The 16,064-nt window shown below is 36.9% G+C and overlaps 1 protein-coding gene across 2 annotated transcripts in view; it reads right to left on the bottom strand.

The window, feature by feature from the left end:
* Window positions 1-1,101: 1,101 nt before the first annotated feature.
* NTNG1 (netrin G1) overlaps window positions 1,102-16,064 on the bottom strand; it is a gene marked incomplete at its 5' end in the record, with an annotated part of 263,764 nt that continues 248,801 nt past the window's right edge. For both annotated transcript variants that reach the window (XM_083360484.1, XM_083360485.1), the window contains one exon: window positions 1,102-1,443. In XM_083360484.1, coding sequence (XP_083216610.1) covers window positions 1,208-1,443 — 236 coding nt within the window. In that variant the 3' untranslated portion in view covers window positions 1,102-1,207. The remainder of the gene's footprint in view (window positions 1,444-16,064) is intronic.

The following is a 16,064-nucleotide window of genomic DNA, read 5'->3' as shown; positions in this document are numbered from 1 at the left end:
ACCCTTAATTAATCTCTGTAGACAACATGGAGATTTGAGTTTTAACTTTTTGCTGTGCTTGCACAAGTCTGGACTGGAACTTCTTTGTCTCCTACCTGGAAAAATAATACCAAGAAACTGCAGTACTAATCCCCAGAAATAGTTTATGCAGGAATTTTTATTCTCTTAAATCTTCCAGTGTTAAAGCAACAAGAAAACATTTAGAATGTCCTTTGGTGGTAAGTTATTACACTTGCTATAATATGTAAACTGATATTCTTTGATGCCAGCACGTTGCCCATACAGAGAAATCTCTGTACAATTAAATGAATTAAAAAAAAGGGAAAAAAAGAAGTTTGAACTAAAAATCATCTCTTCCCCTCCCCCCCCATCTGATTAGGATTAAAGTACATTACTCAATTGTTAACACAAATTGGCAATAATACAAAAAATCTACGCCTTACGTTAGTCAAGAAAAATAACTTCATTTGATTACAAAAGGATAAATATACTTTCTTTTTGTCCTACTGCCACTCTTGTACAATAGGGGAGCACTGTGTCGATAGGGCACAGTGCTTCTAAGATATACAAGGATATGACCGGCTCGAGATTTATTGAGTTGGGGCTGGTACACATGTGCATTACTAACATCAGACAAAGAGATCGTTCAACCAACAAAGGTTACAGAGCAACGTTCACTAAAGCACAGTTGGAAAAGGGGATTAAGGGGCTGAAGCAGGCCAATATGGCAGCTTTGAAACAGATTTCCTTATACCCACAATGCACTGACAGCAAAGAATGCCTCTATTTGGTTGGTCCACACACTGGGAAGAGGTACGGAGGCACACCAGTTTGAAAGAGCAAGGTTGTTGGTTTTTTTTGTCATTTCTGTCTTGGATTTCCATCCGGGGGTGGCTACCCAAGCCTTTTTGAACCTGCGCAAGTGCCTACAGCTGTTGTTGTGTTGAGTAGTTGTAATAGTATTGGCAGCTGTCTCACTTAAGCTTGAGCCAAGAAGTAACAGTCTTGGATGGTTGGGTTGTCCACAAGGTATACATATGGCTTAGTTCAGTCAGGCCTTTTCTTTAGTCTCTCTATATATGTGAAAACTGTATAATTTCCCCCCCTTATTTTGAAAATTCTTATTTGCATCTGGTTCTTTTTCTTTCTTTTCTGGACACCTTCCTCTCAATGCAGTCTGAAGCCGATGTCTCTGAAGCTGCGTAGCTTAAAATATAAAAAGCCCACTTAATCCCAATGGAACAATTGGTGGTAGTAGAAGTAGCAGGGTTTGTATTGATATTGCTCCTTGCCCTGAACTTTCGCTGCAGCCATCTGGATCCACATCACAACTCCGCTTCTCACACAATACACCAGTATAGCCTTCCGGGCACTGGCAGCGTATATTGTTGTGGCATGTCCCTCCATTCTGGCAAATTTGAAGTTCATTGTCACATACGTTTGCTGTACGTTGGAGTGGGAAGGAAAAGAAAAGCATAATCAACACAAGACAATTGGTTAAGGAACACAATGACAAAGTGAAAAGCACTGGCTGTTTTCCTTAAAAGGTATTTTTAAAAAGGTGCATTAGCTCTACCATTAAAATGCCCGTCAGCAACACATACTAAGGGTCCTAACATGGCAACTTTTAATTTTACTTTGGGATTCTTACTACCAAGGATGATAAAAGCGCTCCTGTGATTTTTCTCTCTCCCTCCCTAATAACCAATTTAAATACTGTGCACCTTAACTTGGAGCATCTTGATACGTGTGAGATCATATGTTATGCCACACTATTATGAAAAGGCATAAATAAAATAAATCTCCCTTTGAACCATTTAAAACAGCCCAGTGTTCTAAAAGCTCAGGCGGCTGCTAGGAAAGCATTCTGGCTTCTATACAGCCACCCACTTTGGCACATGGAGATGGTTGGGAACAGCTTTCAAAGCATCCACACGAGGCTTGTTAAAGATAGCGTGGTTTTCATAAGTTGAAGAGAGATGCTTTGTTGATGTTTTACTCAATCCAATCTGTGCCACTAGAGGCATGGGTGTCATAATGGAAAAAGGCAGTTTGTTTGCTTGGATACTCTTGCATACACTGACAATGTCAGACCCACGTATGGAAGCCATGATGGTTCCTAAACGGAAAATCATTTTGACAGAAGGACTTGGCTCTTGCGATTAGTACACTGAAATATCTAATTCTTTAGCCAAGCTGTGCATTTGGGCAGATCAGTCTTGCTGGTCATCATTTTACTTTAGGCCACAATTGGCGAATTCCAAATCTCAGCATTTTCCTTCTGTCAAGAACTACTTGTGAAAAGTAGAAAGTCAGGTATAACTGTATCTATCCTTCTCCCTGACCTGCCAATTTTCCAGCTATGGAACATTACAGTTATCCTTTGAAGTGCTACAGCTTGTATTAAATGTAGTTCTGATTGTATTGGCAAGCTTCCAAGAACTATCTAGGATGCTCAGAAATTGTACCATGAATTTCATGAGAAACTATTTTTAACGCAATCCTTATCAGGTAATCAAGTAATCTTGGGTTCATGCACATAGATCTGAGTTTTCAATATTGTGCTTATTGATAGAAAGTGTTTGAATCCATTGGGATTAATATCTTTTTATGCATTATAGCAGGGGTCCCCAACCCCCTGCCTGTGGACTGGTACTGGGCCGCAGCAAGCAACCGGTCCACACAAATAAGCAAAGCCCCATCCATGGGATGCAGGCAGCCTGAGAAACCACACCCCTTCCAATCCATGGAAAAACCTCTCTCTGCGTAACCAGTCTCTGGTGCCCAAAAGGTTGGGGACCTCTGCATTATAGGATTAATTTGGTCAGGTTCCAAGTAATTCTGTTCCTCTATGAGTGCACATGGAGGTACTGTTTCTTGGTTCTTTAGCCAGAGTCAAGTAGTTAGAAGCAACAAAGCCTCTGTACGCCATGATTATTTCATTAATCATCAAAGCCAATATTTGCAGCAAGTAGCACACAAATCAAGCATATAAAAATGCAGCATCCTGCTGCTGTGAATTAATGAGAAATGAGTCCTTCCCACTGAGAAGTTTTTACATGTAAAAAAAATAAGCTAAAAGCGTGAAGGGAATATAGTGTAGCAAAGAAAGCATGCATCCTGATGAACAGTGGTGCAACCAAATATAAAAAGAAATAGCAAAGCTTTTTTCACGAATCACTTCTACATCTACAAATGTAGATGACAAATCAGAAACACAAAACTTGTATTAACCACTATGTGTAACAGGTAAGGAATTATCATTCATACAGAACCACGTGGACCTATTTTAATATTATTCTTTCCTTGTATTCCGCGCCCCCCGCTTATACATCCTGTCCATCTAATCTATCTTTTTTAAAGACACTGATATATTAGACTCTACAAGCAACCCCATGTTCACAGGCTTTTCTTTTCCAGGATTGGATCTAACTCCAGTTACAAATCTCTTATGAAAGTCCTTGGCAAATTCTTGCAATCTCTTGAAGGAGCTAGCACTGGGCAAAGTAGAACAATATCAGACATTATAATGAATTTTCCCACATCAATATTTCTTTATTTGTACCTTCTAGCTAGCTGACCACTGCCCATGCTCTTCTATGTTTTATTTTCCTAAATGTTATCTCAATTTAATTTTTTGGGGGGGCACAGTGCCTAGGGAGTCATATATTAGCAAGAAAGCAATCTGACAAGTCTGACGAATGATGTTAAAAGTGATGAACAAACTATTCTTAAAGATAAAACTCCAGATTCACTATTGGAAACCTCTGCTGTAATGTAACTTACGTTGAGGCTTTACCAAAAGAACATGGTGTCCTATCTATCTGAAACTGCTCTTTAGACTACCAATGCAGTCATGCCTTTTGATGTCTGAATCCATCCTGAGACTAAATGGTACAGGACTGCTGTTGGAGATTTTAAAATGATTGCTTAATGAACTGGTCTCTCATTGTAGGAGACAAGTAATCCAGTGCTGGGATTCAGCCAGTTCACACCACTTCAGCAGAACCGGTAGCTAATTTTTTTGTTGCTCAGGCCCAGAACGGTCTTCCGGAAGCAGCATCCACACAGAAAACTGGTTGTTCACATATTTGAATCCCACCACTGAAGTAATCCAAATGTTCCATTTTAAGAGAACTTCTGATAAGCTGCTTAGGATCGATGGTCTAAATTACTATTTCCTTGGTTTACAGAATATGCTATATTCTACATCGCCGATACATCACAGAACTTAGTCATAATTCAGTATTATAGGAATATGCAAAATCCTCATAATTCTTGATTTTTATGTATAAATATATTTCAAACTGCTAAATATTCATGATAATTATCTGTAAAAAAATTGAACATACAAATATTAAATACTGTTTAAAATGCAATATGAAATGTAATATGGATTCAATTGTAAATTCAGTTGTTATTTTTATAATTAGTTCTGTACCAACACTCAAATTCAAATTCATTTTTTTTTTAATCCCATTTATATCCCGCCCTTCTCCGAAGACTCAGGGCGGCTTACAATTTAAGCACAAACTAATGTGCTTAACTATAGTCAGTGACCAGCAAAGTTAAAAAACATCTCAGAAATAATGCTCCAACACAACAAAGATAGCATAACAATACATTTTTTTTAAAAAGGTAAGACTTTAAAATTGGAGAAAGGAGAGAATTGAATTAAATGTAAAACAGACTACAATTTAAGATCAAATATAAACAGGTTAAAATAGGAATCCTGCAAAAGGAAAAAAAATAAAAACAAAAATTTCATAATGTTATCACTTCAACAATAAGACATCTTACTTGTTCTTATGGAAATCAATGCAGGCAGAAACATAGCAACTTGATTGAGGTTAGTAGGATTTCAATCTTAGTAAGAAACAATTGCCTCTCTCTGATTAGAGATTAGATTTTTGTTAATAGGTGTTAAGCATTTGTTTACACATAATTTGAAGCACAGGGAATGGAGATCTAGTACTGCTGAGAGTAAGAAGCTGAAACATACCAAAACTGGAGAAACAAGCTGGAACAAGATGTTTGCTGGTATAATGTTCCTAATTTATAGCCCACCCACCACCTAATGTTGGCTGTGGCCTCCAAATCTGTCCAAGTTATGTCAAAGATTCTCGTTGCTTTAGTATCCTCTAAACCTAGGGCAGCAAAGTGTTGCCAGAACGATCACAATAACACAGAGTTGAGGTTTTTTTATTTTCTTTCCACCTTGATGAAAAGCCATCAAGGAGAATTAATGAAGTTTTGAAAATGGGTTTGAGACAGTAAAAGAATCAGCAAACATGGACTCTCACCTCCAATGAAATCAAACCAGTTTCTGTGGGAACAAAGCATAGTACTGCATATGGAAGAGCACTTGTAGAAGCATAGTCTGAATGATGTATAAGGATTTTAAATAAATGTAGGTGGATTCCTGTGCATTTCCCAGCATTACAGTTTCTAACTTTGAAAATGGTCTGCATTTCTGTCCTCTGGAGTAAAAAAACATCCCAAATTGCTTTAGTGTTATTATTGGCTTTGGCAGAAATAGTTCTAACTTGTTTCCTCCAAGCTCCAGAGGCTTGAAAAATTACATTAAAGTATTTTAAAGTTGAAGCTTCTTCAATTTTATTATTTCCAATTTTCCATTGAGTTTGTGGTGACTAGGTCTTCCCTAGAAAGGCATTATTTTGATCATAGAGTGACTTGCAGAATTTTGCTAAGGCCTGAGGCTGATCTCCAGATGCTCTGAAGCCCCTTCTCTGCAAGGTGACCAACACAACAGGGATGATCCCAATTTTTCCACTCCTTACTAATCTGCTCTTCAAGACATTCCCTAATGAAATGTGGAAATTCCTTAAGAGCTGACAGCTTTATCCTGAGTCATACTGAAAGTAAAAGAGAGTGCACAACAGCAGTGCTTGGATACTCTGGCAGTTACCTAGAAAGCAGAGTCTTGGTGTCTGATGTTGAGCCGACTTCTAATTTCCTGCATGCAAATGAGTTGAATAATGAAGCTCTTCCACTTCCTCTCCAGCATGCCGTGCCATAATTAATATGAGGGCAACCAACAGGCATCCCTGAAACATGTTTTTATGGTTCTAATGTATTTTTTATGACCCATTGACACAACACTGAAATGTATCAAGCATTTCAGATCTGCAAATGTCACAACTGCATATTAAGTTATAATAAATGCTGCTCGCTCAGAAAATTAGGCCTATGCCTGCCATATGTCTGCATTTTAATACAGCACATACAATGTGCTTAATTGGGCAAATTTATATTGCAAGTATCAACCGAGAGGTAGAATACGCTATAAACAAATCTGATGAAGTTTCCAGTTTGAAAATTTTTTGCAAAAGCGACAGGAGAAATGAATGTATAATAAAAAATCAGGCATAGATATTAATTATTTGTGAATCTCCACCTCCTTTGGAGGTCTGCTTCACATAGACATGTGTATTGATTACTCATAATTTGATGACTGGCACCCATTGGTATGTCAACTACATTTGGAAGAAAGCTGCATTGAATCCAGTAATATTTACACTCAGATAACAGCACTTAATACTACAGCATTAATAGATTGCTTGCATTGATCTGACTTTATTTTTCTTGTGATATGAGAACTACATTCAGAAAGCACTGAAATTCCTTCTCTTTGAATAGTTATTAAGTAATTTTGAAGACATGCTTCTACGGCTTGAGCATTCATTTCCATTTAAAGCCGCAGTCTGATTAATTATTATTCTTTGTAATAAACTCCAAAGTAAGTTTGTAAAAGACTGTGCTATGGTATTCTGATTCATGTTTTGGATATCTGATTTACATCTGAGTGTTCATTTCATTTGGCTGGAGCCTAAGAAGCGTTTTGCAAAATATGTAGCTTAAAGGGAAGAGAACAGGTTTGAAAACAGCAACCATATCCATATTGTTAATATTGGTTATCACTGGCTTTAAATAATGAATGATAAACCAATGGCTACTTAAATACTTCTCTTAATTGTAGATGTCGTCTTACTTTTCTTTGGATCTTGAATGCAAATTAGGATATTTTCACATGTTTGCCTGTTTATATACTGTACATATTAGATTTAGTTTCAGCTTATTTTTATTTGTAAACTTTTGACTTCTATGCCTATGGATTTAAAGGCATTCTCTATCATGCATCCAGTTTTGGTCACCATGATGTAAAAAAGATGTTGAGACTCTAGAAAGAATACAGAGAAGAGCAATAAAGATGATCAGGGGACTGAAGGCTAAAACATATAAAGAACGGTTGCTGGAATTGGGTACGTCTAGTTTAATGAAAAGAAGAACAAGGGTTGACATGATAGCAGTGTCCCAATATCTCAGGGGTTGTCACAAAGAAAAGGGAGTCAAGCTATTCTCCAAAGCACCTGAAGGCAGGACAAGACGCAACGGATGGAAATTGATCAAAGAAAGAAGCAACCTAGTACTAAGGAGAAATTCCTGACAGCTAGAACAATTAATCAGTGGAAGCTGTGAATGCTCCAACACTGGAAGAATTGGACAGCCATTTGTCTGAAATGGTATAGGGCAGGGGTAGGCAACCTTGGCTCTTCTATGACTCATGCACTTCAACTCCCAGAATTCCTGAGCCAGCATGGCTGGCTCAGGAATTCTGGGAGTTGAAGTCCATGAGACATAAAAGAGCCAAGGTTGCCTACCCCTGGTATAGGGTTTCCTGCTTGAGCAGGGATTGGACTAGATGACCTCCAAGGTCCCTTCCAATATATATATATATATATATATATATATATATATATATATATATATATATATATATATATATATATATATATATATATATATATATATATATATACACATACATACATACATACATACATACATACATACATATATATATATATATATATATATATATATATATATATATATATATACATATATATAATCCCATTTATATCCCACCCTTCTCTGAAGACTCTGGGCGGCTTACAATCTAAAGCACAAATCAATGTGCTTAGCAATAGCCTTCATTCTATGTATATGCCTGATTATTATTATTATTATTATTATTATTATTATTATTATTATTATTATTATTATTATTACTATTACTACTACTACTACTGTTGTAGCATTTTATCAAAAAATACTGTAAGCTCCACCTTAATCATTAATGCCAATACATTTTACCTTCCATAAGGACAAAAATGTGTTTTTTGATACTGCCTTAATGAAATAAAAACTATCTCAAAGTTTATAAACATTCCATCGGCAGCCTAACCCAGTGTACGATGTGCAATTAAGTTTAAGTTGCTATGCACAAATTGCAGTGTTGCTTTAGGACAGAGTCCTTCAGACTTGGCCCTTTTATGACTTGTGGACTTCAACTCCCAGAATTCCCTGGCCAGCATGCATGCTTTAGGACAACATATCTATGTTACTCTGTATAACTGTAGATTTGTTTTTACTGAGAGATAGTAAGAGAACTTTCTACTTTCATTTTTCATTATGACTGAAAACCATAACCATAGATGCTAATTATATCCACTTTTCACAAAATCATTAATATTCAATCTTAGTCATCCCTGCAGGTTTTTTTTTATTTCTACCCAGTCCAAAAAATTACCCATATCTTAGAAATACATACTTCTCCTTGTGGATCTCTAGGGGATTACATAGCTACGAGTGGAAGAAAACGTTTTCCTTTCCTATCAGGTAGCTGAAGTTAATGCACTTTATGCCTTTTTATCAGTTAATGACATTTTGGATGGAAGGTTCTACTATTTTGAAAAGGAAAATTTCAATGTGGAAATATAAACAGTATATTTTTAGCTCTAGTTTCATCTTCCATGTTATAATGAAAGTCATCAACTCGAAAAAAGAAAGTATCTCACAATTGTTGGTCCGTGGGAAAAAAAATATCATTGTGGTTAAAAGAAACAGACCCTTCTATTTAAAGAATACTTTAAATAGAAGGAAAAAGAAGTGGAAAGCTGTCTTGAATCTAAATGCCACAGCTGGAAATGATTATTAATTCCAAACGACACTTTGTTTTTGATAGCTTACCTTGACCTAGTAAGTTAGTAAGTCTGGCAATGCAAGAAACTTCTCATTAGCAATTGCATTAAGCAGAAGTATTACTTGGAGCTTTCCTTCTGCCTAGAAGTGAAAGTTTGCTATTGAACAATTTGATCTGTTCGCTATCTTTGATGAAAATAGATTAGAATTGATAAGACAAAACTGAGACAGAAATCTTGCATACTATTTCCCTCTCATTTGGGTCACTGTAGGCTGTCTTCATAGACCATATTTGAGAATAGATGAACATATAGATGATAACTAACATTACCCAAGAATGTATATTTTATGGCCATCAGAGTTGGACCAGATCAGTCTGTATCCCCATTGCATATCTGTGTTCCAAAATAACTGCAGCAAATTTCTGATTGTAAATTGTTTTAGAAAAAACCTGAATCAAGGATTATGTTTATAGACAAAATGTTTTGATATGTACTGTTAAAGGTTTGTTTGTGATTGCATTTTTTTGTTTTGCTTTTTAAAACAGGTAATTGCTATTCAAAAGCTGTTTGCTGTGATAAGTGTATTTTTTCCCCCATGCAAAATCCCTGAAAGGAATGGTGCATTCCACTATTTATGGGGAATTTGTAACCTCACAATAATAATTTCAATGTATGATGAAGGGTCAGATCTGGTTAGATTTCAAAATGCAAAATTGACTCAAATCATTAAGCATCCTCCTCACAAATAAAACAGTGAGACCTTTCTATTGCATTTGTAATGTGGAATGGCAGCTCTTTCAAAAGACTCATCTGTTGTTATACTGTTCAGTTATGCTTTGTAGCCAACCCAATACTTAACCTGTTTAAAATAGTCTTGAATTTGCAGATGGCTTTGAATTAAAAGAAGAAATGATGAGAAATTTCTCGAGTTTTTCTGATTCCCCAAATGAATTTTTCGGGTGCTAACAAGAGAATGAATGCTCTAGAACTCTTTTCAGCTAAGTGATAATAAAACACTGAAGACTGGGTCAAGCTCTTCATAAATAGCATCTGCAGTTGTGAATACCTTTTATTTTTTAATTAATGACTGTACATTGGACAGAACAAAAGACATATTTACCGGTAAAAGCATCTTCCCAGAGCATGAAACTCTTTTCAAGATCTTGAGAAGTAAGAACTGACAGGAATGGTGAACCAACTGAAAGAACATGCTAGAATTCTTGGGCATGCTATTTTCTCCTCCAATTGTATACCAGATATTCAAAATGGTGTGCATCATTGCTTTTTTTGTGTCTATGCAGAGAACATTATTTTGAACATCAGGCACACATCTAAAGTGATGTATCAGTCTCCATAAACCTCTACAATATGGCACTGACGGAAGCTGTGTGCTACATTGACTTCAGTTGTTGTTGTTAGTTGCGAAGTCGTGTCCGACCCATCGCGACCCTATGGACAACGTTCCTCCAGGCCTTCCTGTCCTCTACCATCTTCTGGAGTCCATTTAAGCTCACGCCTACTGCTTCAGTGACTCTATCCAGCCACCTCATTCTCTGTCGTCCCCTTCTTCTATTGCCCTCAATCTTTCCCAGCATTAGGCTCTTCTCCAGTGAGTCCTTCCTTCTCATTAGGTGGCCAAAGTATTTGAGTTTTAGCTTCAGGATCTGGCCTTCTAAAGAGCAGTCAGGGTTGATCTCCTCTAGGACTGACCGGTTTGATCGCCTTGCAGTCCAAGGAACTCGCAGGAGTCTTCTCCAGCACCACAGTTCAAAGGCTTCAATTCTTTGGCGCTCAGCCTTTCTTATGGTCCAGCTTTCACTGCCATACATTGCAACTGGGAAGACCATAGCCTTGACTATACGCACTTTTGTTGGCAGGGTGATGTCTCTGCTTTTTAGTGTGCTGTCTAGATTTGCCATTGCTTTCCTCCCAAGGAGCAAGCGTCTTTTAATTTCTTGGCTACAGTCCCCATCTGCAGTGATCTTGGAGCCCAGGAAAATAAAATCTGTCACTACCTCCATTTCTTCCCCATCTATTTACCAGGAATTGAGAGGGCCGGATGCCATGATCTTGGTTTTCTTAATGTTTAGTTTCAAACCAAGTTTTGCACTCTCCTTCTTCACTCGCAACAAGAGGCTCTTTAGTTCCTCTTCACTTTCTGCCATTAGAGTGGTATCATCTGCATATCTTAGGTTGTTGATGTTTCTTCCGGCAATCTTAATTCCAACTTTTGATTCATCTAGCCCTGCCTTTCTCATGATGTGCTCTGCATATAAGTTAAATAGGCAAGGCGACAGTATACAGCCTTGCCGGACTCCTTTCCCAATTTTGAACCAATCAGTGCTTCCGTGTCCAGTTCTCACTGTTGCTTCTTGGCCCGCATATAGGTTTCTCAAGAGACAAATAAGATGGTCTGGTATGCCCATCTCTTTAAGGACTTGCCACAGTTTGTTATGATCCACACAATCAAAGGCTTTAGCATAGTCAATGAAGCAGAAGTAGATGTTTTTCTGGAACTCCCTAGCTTTCTCCATGATCCAGCGTATGTTGGCAATTTGATCTCTAGTTCCTCTGCCTCTTCGAAATCCTGCCTGTACTTCTGGTAGTTCTCGATCCACATACTGCTGGAGTCTAGCTTGTAGAATTTTAAGCATAACTTTACTAGCATGAGAAATGAGTGCAATGGTGCGATAGTTTGAACATTCTTTGGCACTGCCTTTCTTTGGAATTGGAATGTAAACTGATCTTTTCCAATCCTGTGGCCACTGTTGAGTTTTCCAAATTTGCTGGCAAATTGAGTGTAGCACTTTTACTGCATCGTCTTTTAAGATTTTGAATAGCTCAGCTGGAATACTGTCACCTCCACTAGCTTTGTTGTTGCTCAGCTTTTCTAAGGCCCACTTCACTTCACATTCTAGGATGTCTGGCTCGAGGTCAGTGACCACCTCATTGTGATTAACAGGGACGTTAAGCTCATTCTTGTATAGTTCTTCTGTGTAATTTTGCCACCTCTTCTTAATCTCTTCCGCCTCTGTTAGGTCCCTGCCATTTTGGTCCTTTATCATGCCCATTTTTGCATGAAATGTTCCTTTCATCTCTCCAATTTTCTTGAAAAGATCTCTGGTCCTCCCTATTCTATTGTTTTCTTCTATTTCTTTGCACTGTTCATTTAAGAAGGCATTCTTATCTCTTCTAGCTAGTCTCTGGAATTCTGCATTCAATTGGGCGTATCTTTCTTTTTCTCCCTTGCCTTTCGCTTCCCTCCTTTCCTCAGCTATTTGCAAAGCTTCCTCAGACAGCCATTTTGCTTTCTTGCATTTCCTTTTCTTTGGGATGGTTTTGGTTGCTACCTCTTGTACAATGTTGCGAACCTCTGTCCATAGTTCTTCAGGCACTCTGTCTATCAGATCTAATTCCTTAAATCTATTTGTCACCTCTACTGTATATTGAACAGGGATATGATTTAATTCATACCTGACTGGCCTAGCGCTTTTCCCTACTTTCTTTAATTTAAGCCTAAACTTTGCAACAAGAAGCTCATGGTCTGAGCCACAGTCAGCTCCTGGTCTTGTTTTTACTGACTGTATAGAGCTTCTCCATCTTTGGCTGCAGAGCATATAGTCAATCTGATTTCTGTGTTGACCGTCTGGTGATGTCCATGTGTAAAGCCGTCTCTTGGGTTGTTGGAAAAGAGTGTTTGCTATGACCATCGTATTCCCTTGACAAAATTCTATCAGCCTGTGCCCTGCTTCATTTTGTACTCCAAGGCCAAACTTGCCTGTTATTCCAGTTATCTTTTGGCTTCCTACTTTAGCATTCCAATCCCCCATGATGATAAGGACATCATTTTTGGGTGTTAGTTCTATAAGGTGCTGTAGGGCTTCATAGAACCGGTCAATTTCATCCTCTTCAGCACCGGTGGTTGGGGCATAGACTTGGACTACTGTGATATTGAATGGTTTGCCTTGGATTCGAACTGAGATCATTCTGTCATTTTGAGGATTGTATCCCAGTATTGCTTTTCCTACTCTTTTATTGACTATGAAGGCTACTCCATTTCTTCTGAGGGATTCTTGCCCGCAGTAGTATACCTGATGGTCATCTGAATTAAATTCACCCATTCCTGTCCATTTTAGTTCGCTGATACCTAAGATGTCGATGTTTAGTCTTGTCATCTCTTGTTTGACCACGTCCAGCTTTCCTTGATTCATGGATCTTACATTCCAGGTTCCTATGGAGAAAAAATCTTTACAGCATCGGACTTTCCTTTCACCACCAGACATATCCACAGCTGAGCGTCCTTTCGGCTTTGGCCCAGTCGCTTCATTCTTTCTGGCGCTACTAGTACTAGCCCTCTGCTCTTCCCCAGTAGCATATTGGACGCCTTCCGACCTGAGGGGCTCATCTTCCAGCGTCATATCGTTTTGCCTTTTGGTACTGTCCATAGGGTTTTCATGGCAAAGATACTGGAGTGGTTTGCCATTTCCTTCTCCAGTGGATCACGTTTTGTCAGAACTCTCTGCTATGACCTTTCCGTCTTGGGTGGCCCTGCACGGCATAGCTCATAGCTTCATTGAATTACGCAAGCCCCTTCGCCACGACAAGGCAGAATGGCAAAAAGATACAAGATGGTTGTATGTGACTGCTATTGTCTTTATGGGGAAAAAGCAATTGAAGAAGGGCTGACCCAAAATATTAAGAGTTAGACAAAAGGACAGCTTGGTACCCTTCAATTCTGTCATACATACTTTGAATCAGGACATTTAACACAAGGTCCATAAGGGAACATTTCTTACTTGATTTCATAATTAACACTGCAATAATATCACCTGTCCTAATACAGAGAATGGGGAATAAGCAACTTAACTAATGTAAGCTCTGATTCAATTTTTCATTTCTCTAGGAAGAAGTTATTTAAACCTGAGACTATTTCTTGATCTTATCACAGAAGAGAATCTCAGGGGCCAAAGAGTAATAAATTACTGGGTGGATCTTAGCATTAAATCTGAAAAAGAAAGAAATAATGCTGGTGTATTTACTTATCAACAATTTTCTAGGGCTTATATGATTATTTTGGTATCCTTGACTTTTCATTTTGTTCCTGAACACATTATCACATTATCTTTCACTAGATATTTTTAGTTTTCCATTCCTTTTAAAATTAATTAACACATAGGAACAATAATGCTCTCAATAGCAAAAGGAAACTCAGAATAAAAATGTCCTTCAAATATTTTTCTGCAATCATTCTACAATTGAGTCATACACTTTATATAGGAATTTTAGTAAGTCTGTTATTTGTTAACTGCAACCTTTTCATATTTCTTAACATTTCTGTAAAGGTTTTGCAAGCTCCCTGTTTTGTGCGAAATCAAATTATAGAATAAAAGTTCTTTTATCTTACATTTGAATGAAAACGTTTCTATTCTTACACAGTAGTAAGTCTAAAAAGATAGAAATGTTACATATATATGATTTATGCTACACTTTAGTGAACCAAAAAAGCAATTTGCAACTCTCAAAACAATTATTTATAGAGTATCTGGATTTTTTTTATATAGAATGTAATAATACATGCTAAAAAAGTGGGAACAGTGAACTAAGACAATAAATAGTATTGTCAATCATCCACTTGATCAAACAAGTAAATTATATTTAAAATAAACAATTAATAAAAACACATTCTTGTAAAATAAATGTGAACTTGAAAATAGAAGCTCATTTTACCTTGATCTACTTAGAAAATAAACCTTAATAAATTCAGAGGGGTTATTCCCTAAACAAATTTTCACAGCACTGTGGCTTGACACAATTAATAATTGCTCAACTGAATTTATCAAATCCAATGGGAATATTTTCAAATAAGTGTTCATTGAAAGCACTTACCGTATCATACTTAAAGTGTTTCTTTGAAACTATATTAGGATTCCAGTAAATAAATACTTTTTTCTAAAACTTATCTGGCTTTTAGAGATCAAGTTATATATTTTTTTCTGATTAAGTTACTCCTGATCAGGCTGAACAGGATTTCATCATCCCTTCTAAATCCAATATACTTTATGTTGTTATAACCCCAGGAGTTCTAAATGACTTTCCATTTTTTCATTTAGATATTTTTCATGCAATAAATCTAACCTACAGGTTTGAAACCACAATTCTTCCTGATTAGTGGAAGAGTGTACATAAGTCTCATGGTACTTTGGAACAAAGAAACTAAAAATATTTTTCCCCAAGATTCTTATGTCCCCACAAAAATTATGCTGGCATATAGTCAATTTCTGTGATATGTAACAGCAAAAACACAAGTTCCTATGGATACTGGAAGGACAAAACCAAACCAAAAAAATTCCTACAAAATGTTGGAAAAATGTAAGGGAGAAAAAAAAATAGATTTCAACATAGCACAAAAGAATGATTTTCTGTGTTATCCAGAAACAAATCACATTGTTATGACAGGAACGATTAGATGACAAGAAATTGCTTTCTAAAATGGCTGAAATTGAAAAGAAATCCCGGATTAGTAATTTAAGAATTATTATTGTTTCAGAGGGAATGGAGTATTTAGAGGCGAAATTGGTTAAGAGGTTGTAAAATTTGATTTAGATCAAACACTTTCACGGAGAAAATTATTAGGGATGAGAAAAGAATTGTCCACTTTAACCTTGCCATAAACCTTTATTATTGCCCTAACTATAAATCAGTCCGTTATTAAGATCCAAAGGCTGCTTTACTAATCCAAGGGGCACAATCAAACTTGAGAAGTCTAGAGAAAGCAGTCAATGCGAAAATCAATTTTTTTTAATCCCATTTATATCCCGCCCTTCTCCGAAGACTCAGGGCGGCTTACAATCTAAAGCACAAATCAATTTCAAAGACATGAAGCTAGTAATAAGAGGCAGAATCAGCTCTGCATGTTTAGCTTATAGAAAATGAAGGGAAAATCAGAATGTTTAAATATGAAACCCATAATAGAGAGCAAATATTTTCATGTATGGTAAAATCTTTAAAATGCTTACAATTTCAAACTAACATAAGGAAGAAAAAAAAAGAACAGCT

This window comes from Vipera ursinii (assembly GCF_947247035.1).
Source record: "Vipera ursinii genome assembly, chromosome: 3".
NCBI classification, from domain to species: Eukaryota; Metazoa; Chordata; class Lepidosauria; order Squamata; family Viperidae; genus Vipera; species Vipera ursinii.
Note: the sequence above shows the minus strand (reverse complement) of the source record. Positions and strands in the feature narration are given on the sequence as shown.